The following is a 10,095-nucleotide window of genomic DNA, read 5'->3' on the forward strand; positions in this document are numbered from 1 at the left end:
GGATTGTGCATTTGGGCTAGAAGTTTGGTCTCTCTCTCACTTCCCCAAGTTTGAATGTGTTGATCTCTAGTTTGCAAAACCGATCTATAACCATTGCTCTCAACCAATACTTTAGAATTTTGATCCAAAAAGAAAATAAATATTCAAGACATTTACCATAGAAGGATAGCTCATTTATTCAAGAAAATCTATTACTTTGCCTTCAACCAATTGCTTTAATTCCTCTTATGGAAGATATAAGGTATTTTCAGGTATCTGTGGATGATTCTGGGATGAGGACACGAGCAAGGACGGCAAGAGTTGCATCTTATGAGATACGGCTGGCATCTTTGTAGTTGCGCAGTGTTTTGATTGATTGGGTAGCTCGGTAACAATTATTGAGCTCAAAGCTATTAGAGACAGGGGCGGAGCCAGGATTGAACATTGGGGGGGGCCGAATGTATGTGGGCCAACGTGGGACCCACTGTAGGTCCTATCTCAGAATATATTATTATATTTTAATGTGGAGTCTACATTAAAAATTAGGTAAATTAATAAAAAATTCGTAAGTGGAGAAATGAATAATTTGAAAAAGAGAGAGTGAATACCTGATGTGAATAAGATTTAGGAAAATTCTAAAGTTTGCTAACTACTTCAATATTTTGTGAGACGTGTGGAAAAAAAAAGAGAAAAAATAAGAATAAAAGAGGAGATTCATGAGAGAATAAATAGAAATGAAAATAGGAGATAATATATAAGGAGAAATTCATGGATCGTGAGTTAGTTTTTAAGTTATTTTTAATTAGAATTTAAATTTTTATTCCTTAAAATTAGGGATTAATAATAACCATTAGATAAAGATTATGAATGACATTTGTACCCATCATCTTTATCTTAAATTTTTATTTTTAATTTTTGAAGGGGGCCAAATAGTGGTATTTCACATTTAAAGATAGAAAAATAAGGAGAAAAATAAGGAGAAAAACAAGGATCTTTACAATTTCAAAAAATCCGGGGGGGGGGGCCATGGCCCCCTCCGGTCCCAACGTGGCTCCGCCACTGATTAGAGATGGCTCACTTTTTCGGCAAACTTTAGGAGTTTCCAATCTCCAAGTAAATTTATATTTTGTACCTGCAATTTTGGCACATCAGGTGCTCATGATTATTTAAATTGAATTTGTTCTAGTTTAGTTTTTGAGATTTTGCGATTCTCCTTAGAGTTCAACTATGTTCATTCTAATTTAATCAATAGGTCTTATAATCGTTTCTCCCTTTCTAGATCATGGTGGAATATCTCACCTTTTTTCATGATTGATCAGTCGTTATTATTGTCTAGGTCTCTTGGCTTAAACTCTTTTATTTAATGAAGCTCGTATCTTTTGATTAAAAAATGATATCCACACCTTTTAAATCTTATTGAAGAAATTGACTCTTATTGTGTTATATATAATGGTCCCCGTACCGTATTATAAAAAGCTACATGTTTCATGTTCAATACATATACTTAAATACCTCCATTTTTGGTTTCCATTTCTATCAGAAATATTGGGATAATATCGTCATTTGACCAAAAGTTTTTCAGGGAACGGTTGCAGCATTAACCAAGTAAAGGTCTCGCTTTCAGTTCTCTGAACGGTCGAGATCAAAATTTCGTTGCAGGTGGTGCGCAATTACCAAGCAATTTCACTCGCTTGGTGCTCAAGAAGAAAACAGATAACCTGTACCATCAGTCTTCCACACAAGATCTAAGAAGCTTCCTTCACCAAAATTATCCAGAGTTTCTTAGAGTAGAAAAATATTCTTGAGTACAGACTCTTGACTGTGAGGAGCTCAGCTCAAGAGTAAAGAGAGCTATAATTTCTGTGTAAACACCTGATTGTCACAGAGTTGGTGATAATTCCATTCCTTTACTGCAATTTCTGGCGAGTCGATTCTACTACATATTCTTCGGCGGAGAAAGCAGGTTCCTGTGACGACGGTCTCAAGGTGAATCTCTCAGGTAAACTTAGTTTGCTTACTAATCAGTTCTTATGCGAATACATCGCTCTGTAGCTTTGTTAGGATTATTTTTTCCATTTTGTTTTTGAATTTCTTCGGATTCTTTTGTTAAGCATGCTTGAATTTTGATTTTCGACTGTGAAGTTACTTGATCATTTTCTTTTTTAATTATTTTTATTCTAATTTTTAACATACTGTAACTGTGGTTGGTGAAATTCAGTCGCTCTGGTTACGCTTTTCCTTCCTCTTTCTTCTCTTTGTGTGTTTCTTTCAGGCCTTCCTTTATGAATTCTGTTCTCCTCGCTGCATTTGGGTTTTTCTCTGCTCAACTTGGTTTCAATCTCTGTCTGTGTGTATGACTTGTTATATGCGCTTTTTTTTTTGCAGTGGGGGGCTTTCTCACTGCTCAAGTTGCTTTTGCTTTCAGCAGTACGACCTTCCCGAACGGGATCAAATTCTCAGAGATCACAGATAATAGACGAATGTTTTACTGTGTTGTATATTTTGCTGGTAATTAAAATTAAGTCCAATATGTCGGATTTCTTTTCTAGTCAAAAAATAGCTTGCTTTTTCGACTATAAGATAGGAGGATCTTGATTGAAATTGTGAAGGAGCATTCTAGTAAGGAAATTCATCATGTCGTACATGGTGGAATTGAATATTGAGGTCCAAAACTTTTTCTCACATTAACTCCTTCTGAAATGGTTCATTATAGCACTGAAAGCCTTACTGATAAAATAAATGGCAGAACTGTATAGGTGGTGTTTTCCTGTTCTTAACTCCTACTTGTATCAGTTGTATGATGCTTTAGGTCCTAATCCCTCAAAGGACAATTACAACTCGTGGGTAAGGCGAGTGATCACTCATTAGTATTAAAGTTTTGTCTGGACTCTTTTCCGGTTGCTGTCTTGTTTGGTCATTTTGAAGTTTGTAATTATCAATTGCCTCTGCCTTTGAAGTGCATATCATGAGTACCAAGAATCAGTTGTATAACCAAGAATTCTGTTTTTTTATTTCCCCCACTAGTATTTTAATCGCATGCTTAATTTCAGTCAAAATGTTCATGTCTTTACTTGGTTTTCTTTGGCTGCATATCGCCACTGCTTTTTTGTCAAATGAACTATGATCTTGATAATTGCTTTGGTTAGGTTAAGTCCACTTAACAATGTGATGTTAAAGTCCTTTTCTTAGACTACGTAAAGAATCCTACCTTAACCATCTTTTGGAGCTTCAGTAGTAGATTTTGTAGGACATTTGTTGAACCTCAAGTTATCAACTAATGTTTTTCTCCCTCTATTCCTCCCCAGGAGAACCCCCCCCCCCCATTTCCAAATCCCTCCAAGGGAAGGGATCATCCATCCTTTAGATGCCTTAGTACAACATCAGGAATCGAACTTACTGACGTGCTACCCATATTTTGGCAAAGTTCTGTGCACTCACTTTTCCTTTCCAAAATATTTTTCTGATGGTTCTTTCAGTACAACTTTTGATGATATGTAACACATATATAGATTTCTGGGGAGGATTGAATAGGAAAAGGGGGTGGGTTCTGATTTGAAGTATATTCTATGCGATTGAGAACCAAGTTCTTTGTTCTTTTTAGTGTATATATATATATATATATATATATAATTCTTTTCTGGGACTATATAGAGGTTTTCTCTTTTCTCTGGGATTGAAGTTTTGTCTTTGGATCTCTTGGGTTATAACTTGAATTTGATTTATGTGGGCCATGATTCTGTAACAGTCCATTACTCAGGATTGAACTACTTCAAATCCAGTTTAATTCTGTTCTTTTTCACTGGAAGAGAGTTCTTGTTTCAAGGTTCAGTGTAATACATTCTGACTCACTTGACAGCGAGGTAATTGATTTCTTTGTCGAACGACCTCACCTACTGGTTCAGTAGCAAATTAAGATTGAATCTGTTTAGTGTTCCCACTGTTTTTATGCTTTTTTGTTACACCTGTCAGTTGACGATGGCAATCACATCAACAATGAATTGACCCTCACTAAAATAATTAAAAAATAAGAAGGACGAGGAAAAAAGTAAAACATGTGGAGAATGTATCCAGCATTAAGGTCTCCATTTGGCGGTCTCTGTGTGGTGTTTTGAAAGTTCTCTATTTTTGTAATATATGCTTTCTGCCCCCAAAATCGAGACAGTAGAGTGGGTTAAAGATCATTTATGATGAATTATGCTATGGAATATCTTCGTGATGTAGTCTTCAGTTAATGTGTTACTCTTCGTTATGGCCCTTAGTGTTGCCTGCCATTGGTATTTTGTCCATCTGGTCTTTAACTAGTTGGGAACTTAGTTTTTATTGATCAATTTCTTTTAATTTTTGACCAATGTATACTCAACCAAAACTATGCAGATACATTGCAGTACTGAAATGGACTCAAAAAGGGGAGATGGCAAACAATCCCTAATTGGCACTGTTAGTTCATCAACCGAAGCTAAAAATGTTAGCCGTCAGTATAGGCAGCCGCCATCTGGAGGCCCTGGCTCAGGTAAGAATAACCTCGAGGTGGACCAGCTGAGTCATGATGTCAGAGACATCAGCCTGGATGGTGCAGAAGATGGTGAATGGGAGGTTTGTGCAAGGAAGTCAAAGAGCAGAGGACGAGGAGGAACGGGTAGTGCAAAAGCAAAACCATGTGCCCCTCAGAGCCCTGGTCCTAAAGCCTGGGGCCAACCTGATACAGCTAAGAAACTTGGCCTGGTCAGTAATGGTGGAACAGGTAGGAGTCCTGGTGGTGAATGGCAGACGCAGGTTGCTGAACCTAGGAGGCCAGCTGGAAGAGGAAACCCAAAAGCTAGTTCATCTAATACAGGATGGGAGAATGCTTACATGGCACCGGTGCCTCATGAAGCTCCTCCTTTACAGAATGGATGGAACTGGGCCAATCGAGTTGGTGAACAACTCAAGGCTTCAGTAGATGATCAGGGAAATGATAAAACCTCTAAACTTCATACAGGATCTGCTGGAGGAGACAACTATGGATCTGACATGAGTTCTTGTCATTATCCCATTGATGATGATGATGAACTGTTGGATGATGATGAAATACTTAGTGATGATTATGATTCTGACAATAGCCCTAAAAACCATGACACACTCAAGAAGAGCAAGTGGTTCAAGGAATTCTTTGATTCCTTGGACAATTTGAGCTTAGAAGAAATAAATGATCCACTGAGGGAGTGGCACTGTCCAGCATGCAAAGGTACCAAAGCCTACTGCCCGGGTTCTATTGATTGGTACCAAAGCCTACAGCCCTTGCTCAACCATGCAAAAACAAAAGGGGTGAAACGTGTGAAGCTGCATCGGCAGTTTGCTGAATTGTTGGATGAGGAGCTGTGCAGTAGGGGAGCATCAGTTTTGCCATCTGGAGAAGCCTATGGAAAATGGAAAGGCCTGCAACAGACCCTTACTGATAAGGAGATAGTCTGGCCACCAATTGTTGTCATTATGAACACCAGACTTCAGCAGGATGAGAATGACGGGAAGGTAAATTGCAATATCCATTTGCTATTGGAAATCCACAATCTTTTCTTTGCCTGCTTGATTGCCTCCGTAAACAATTGCATGCCTTGTCTATTCCAAATTGAGATCCTAAATTAGGTTCTTCGTAGATTTATCTGATTTATAGATTGCACATGGTACAACTGTTCAAGTAGAAATTATATATCTGGATTTGTCTGTAGTTTTCTGGACAGCTGAAGTTGGCTTCCATACGCTTATGTTGCAAGGAGTGTTTACTGATATCAGTGGGATAGTCATGCTGGAGACAAATTAAGCATGGTCCCACAAAGTTACTAAATGAAAGAAGTTTGTAGTTTACAAGTACCTTCTAGTATTTTGTTACTTTCCAGGAAACTAAATTTTATGCTGCATAATGCTATCCTTTTACTGAACTGTAATGTGGCATCTTCATGGTCATGGTACATTATAGTCTTGCTGTGGAGTGCCATCATCATCCCCCTTCCTTATGGTTCTTTTGCTCCTATTGTGTTATATGTCATCTTTCTTTGGTCCTGTGTGATTGTTGCAGTGGATTGGAATGGGCAACCCAGAGCTTCTGAATTATTTTAGTTCATATGCGGCAGCCAAAGGTCGGCATTCATATGGTCCTCAAGGGCATAGAGGAATGAGTGTACTAATATTTGAGAGCTCTGCAATGGGCTATGTAGAGGCTGAGCGTCTGGATGAACATTTTCGTAAAGAAGGAACACATAGGGAAGCTTGGGAGCATCATCGGATGCTTTTCTCTGCAGGTGGTCAACGTCAGCTATATGGTTTTATGGCATGTAAAGAAGACTTGGACATTTTCAACCAGCATTCTCATGGTTCAATTCTTCCCTTGCCTAATTTGTATGTGTTTATACTCATTGTGCTTATGATGGTTCTGATTTCTAGGATGAGACTACCTGGCTGCAACTGCACTTCTCTTACCACATTATGTTGCCTCACTAGGAGAGCATTCTCCATATAAGTTAATTTAGTTAATAAAAAAATATACTGCCATACCTTCAAAATATACATCAAACTTTACCCATTGTTCCTGGGTGGGGTTTTTTTTTTTCTTTTTTCACTTCACTTCTGAACTGTCACGCATGCTCAACAAGGTGCATAGTGTACATGCGATATTTATATTTGCAGGGAAATGTGCAGTTCCAGTGATTGATTTTAATTGTTTGGTTAACGCATTTAAATTCCTTGACTTGTACTATATAATTGAACTCTACATTCATTTCAACTCATATTTGATTTGCTGATTTACATACTTATAATCCTTGGAAGTATAAGTACCGCATTTATTTATTTATTTTTTATTGGATGTGATCGATTAGGCAAGGCAAAGTTGAAATTTGAAATTAAGTCCTATCAAGAAATGGTTGTGAACCCAATGAAGCAAATGAATGAAGATAATCAGCAATTGATCTATTTTAAAAACAAGGTGGTGAAAGAACAAAGACATTCGAAGATTTTAGAGGAATCATATGGGGTATTGCAAGAGAAGCTGCACAAGACTGCAGAAGATAACCGCATAGTGAGGCAGAGAACGAAAGCGCAGCATGAACAAAATAAAGAAGAGGTACGTTTGGAGTCCATGGATGTATCTTATTTTCTGTACATTCTGTTAAACGTTTCCTCTTTTTTGGTTGCCTACTGTGGGGTGTGCATAGGCAAACAGATTTCCCCTGCACAAGCTGCACAAGCTGCCAAGCCTCATCCCTGAGCTTAGAGTCAATGTCATACTCCAAATGGTTGCTCATAGTCATGCTGCTACACCATACTACCCAAGTAGGAAATGTTATCCACTAACATTTTATGCAAACTCTGTTTCTTGAAGCCGCTGTGCATATGATGTGTTGGCCTGTTGGAAATCCTAAAGCTTCTTTGTTTTTCTTTCTGGTTTTTCTTCATTTGGCCTCTCCTTGTGTCTGTTTCTGATGGTTCTGTTGTTGATTCTCCTGGACTTGCTAATGTTCACAAATTTTTTTGTTCCTTTGTTCCATTATCTTAAAGATGGACTATGTAGAGAACTTTTTCAAGGATCAGATAAGCTTTATTCAACAGTCTCTAGAGGAGAAAGAGGGAAACTTCGAGAAGCAACTACAGCAAGATCGTCAGAAAATGAAGCAATCAAATGTGAATTCCATGTCCAAAGAGGAGCAGAAACTACGGTATGTTGATTTCTTGTCCCTGCAAGTGTCATCTCTCAGGCTATGATGAATCACGGTACTTTTTAACTAGGTAAAATGATATTTTTTTAAGTTTGGTCCAAGTGATTATGATTTTCTTTGTGGATTTAGTATTCTTTTTGTGGTGAAGGTTCTTTTATTTCCCATAAGATGTTGATGACTTGATGATCTTTGATTTTTTCCCTGGGTTTTAACCCTCCAATGTTGGTGATGTCTTAAGTTTGTTCTTCCGATAAATGCTACTCCTCTTTCCTGAAGATTCTCTTGTTTCCAAAACCCACATTTTACTGTGGTTACCAATGCGCCTCTAATGTTGTTTTCAACAACACATCTGTTACCTAGGCTGATGTAATAGAGGGAAAGAACTATCACTATTATGTATAATATATGTGTGGATGACTAATAGCAGTGTAATGGGGAGTCCAGTGAAATTTTGTATCTTAGCTTTTAAAATGGCCAAATACTTAGTGATGGTGAAAAACTTTGAATAGAACTATCCTTATGCTTTAGTGTATCTGCTAACCAAATATAGGAGACCATAAGTTGCAGGATAAGGAATTGTAATGTGAACTTCATAAGGTTCAGTAGTTGCTATGTGCCATAGGGGAAGAAATGGTGTACATTACTGCATCCATATTGTTAGGATCTTGTACCCACATCTGCTATTTTCAGCCTAATGTGAGTATGTGTTTGGTTGAATCAAAATTTCAAGTTACTAAAGAATTACTAGAATGCCATAAAATAACAATGAAGATTAGTGGAATATCTGTAATTTTTACAACTCCGGAAACATTTGTAACCCTGCTCAGTTTCTTCTGAAACTTTGAGCAATGAGAGGGGTGAAGAGCACTCGATAAGATGGAAGAACTTGATTGTATAACAATTGGTTGCAAAAGGCGAGTTTATTATACATAAAACAATATAGACATAGCCATGGCTGATTACCATCAAAGATGTGATAATACAATATGGAAACATATTGAGCTTGGCTTGCGGTAACTTTTGCTAGAATTAATTGTGATTTAAACACTCTTTCACATGTATATTCATGGGCAAAGTAGACTATCCCTGTATTGCATGGAAAAATTATTTGAATTTGAGGTAGAAGGAGGGGGGGAAGGCGTTTGGGATCTCTGACCAGATTCATGGCTGGAGTTCCATTTGTCTGTACGGGAGACATACCCTTCACTACCAGTCTAATGTATTGCCAGCTACTATATTTCCACAAATTTCGGATTGATGGAAACAAGAAACTGCTACATTCCGTTGGATCCTCCAAGTAACCCCCAAAATGTGGCCAAATCCTAACATTTCTATGATGGGTTGTCATATGGTATTGCCGTTTGTTAGTAATCTGGGTGTAATTGCTTTTCTTCTTTTCCATCTGAAGTTCTATTTTAAAAATGCATTAGAGAGTTCTTTTTTTCTTCCTTTTTTTGAGGGCTGTTTTGTAAATGTGATGGAGATCTGTTCCCCACAATCTGCTTGTGCAGAAGCCTCTTGCAGTGGATTTGCCTTATTTTGGACTTGATGTCATTTTATCTGGGAACAAGGTATTAGACTAGATTGTTTACCAAAAAAAAAGAAGGTATTAGACTAGATGTTTGTATAGATTACTAGATGAAGTAATGCCCCTAAAAGGAAGTGTGTGGGGACAGGAGTGATTGGTTCTTTATATATATTTTTGTCTTTATGAATAGAAAGCTGTGAACCTTTGTTTTCTAGGGGAGAGGAGACAGCAAGATCCATTCATGCTCAGGAGAAGGGCGTGGTAGAGTTTGAAGCAGAGAGAGAAAAACTTATAAGATTGCATGAGACCAAAAAGGCTGAGATGAAGAGAAGACACTATGAAGAAGAGATCGTCCTGGAAAAGGAATTTGAAACCGCGATGACTGAACAAATATCCAAATACACTCCCGGTCACTCTAAGGAGAGCAACACCAGCAATTCTGAGGTGTTATGCTGTACATGATGGGAACTGCTTTGGTAGGATGTAACCCAGAAGTTAACAATCAACACATGACAAAAGTAAGCCTACACTGCTTGACATTTATTCTACAGTTTTTACAGTGAATGAAGCATAATGCTGAAAACAGGCATTGGTAATTAGGTTACTGATGACTGTTATTTATTTTCATCAATATAGTTTATGTAGGTCTTTGGTCACGGGTTTAAGTCTTGAAAATACTCTTGACTAAAATCATGGGTAAGGTTATACCTTTTAACCTCCCAGGCCTGTTAAACACGGGGCAAAAGAAGACCAAATTGTGTTTCATTACACCTTATATATAGTGTTTGTGTGTTGCTGTGTTATAGTGACCGTTGCTCTTGAGTGTGGGAATGTGTGATGATGCCGAAGAACGGGGAGCAGAGATGCAAAACACCAACATGGGCTACTACGAGTGGCACA

At 37.8% G+C, this 10,095-nt stretch overlaps 1 protein-coding gene across 5 annotated transcripts; it reads left to right on the top strand.

The window, feature by feature from the left end:
• The first annotated feature begins 1,584 nt into the window (after positions 1 to 1,584).
• LOC149008956 (protein SUPPRESSOR OF GENE SILENCING 3-like) lies at positions 1,585 to 10,090 on the top strand. 5 transcript variants are annotated; one of them, XM_089162161.1, is made up of 8 exons: positions 1,586 to 1,978; positions 2,365 to 2,487; positions 4,354 to 5,487; positions 6,032 to 6,326; positions 6,831 to 7,075; positions 7,510 to 7,667; positions 9,411 to 9,713; positions 10,002 to 10,090. In XM_089162161.1, exons 3-7 carry the CDS (start codon positions 4,372 to 4,374, stop codon positions 9,655 to 9,657), a joined length of 2,061 nt encoding a protein of 686 aa, XP_089018287.1. In that variant the 5' UTR covers positions 1,586 to 1,978; positions 2,365 to 2,487; positions 4,354 to 4,371; the 3' UTR covers positions 9,658 to 9,713; positions 10,002 to 10,090. The 5 variants fall into 5 exon arrangements, with proteins under 5 accessions (XP_089018291.1, XP_089018290.1, XP_089018287.1 ...); XM_089162163.1 differs by having other exon boundaries at positions 1,586 to 1,965; XM_089162165.1 differs by lacking the exon at positions 2,365 to 2,487 and having other exon boundaries at positions 1,585 to 1,978.
• Positions 10,091 to 10,095: the final 5 nt, after the last annotated feature.

This window comes from Hakea prostrata, chromosome 7 (assembly GCF_041222555.1).
Source record: "Hakea prostrata isolate BN-2017 chromosome 7, UWA_Hpros_2, whole genome shotgun sequence".
Lineage (NCBI taxonomy): Eukaryota > Viridiplantae > Streptophyta > Magnoliopsida > Proteales > Proteaceae > Hakea > Hakea prostrata.

Bases quoted from the DNA above. Each gene is read 5' to 3' on its own strand.
- LOC149008956 (XM_089162160.1), top strand. From the start codon at position 4,348: ATGCAGATACATTGCAGTACTGAAATGGACTCAAAAAGGGGAGATGGC. The intron at 5,488-6,031 runs GTAAATTGCAAT...TGATTGTTGCAG, and splicing joins AGGATGAGAATGACGGGAAG to TGGATTGGAATGGGCAACCC. The intron at 6,327-6,830 runs GTTCAATTCTTC...GTGATCGATTAG, and splicing joins TTTCAACCAGCATTCTCATG to GCAAGGCAAAGTTGAAATTT.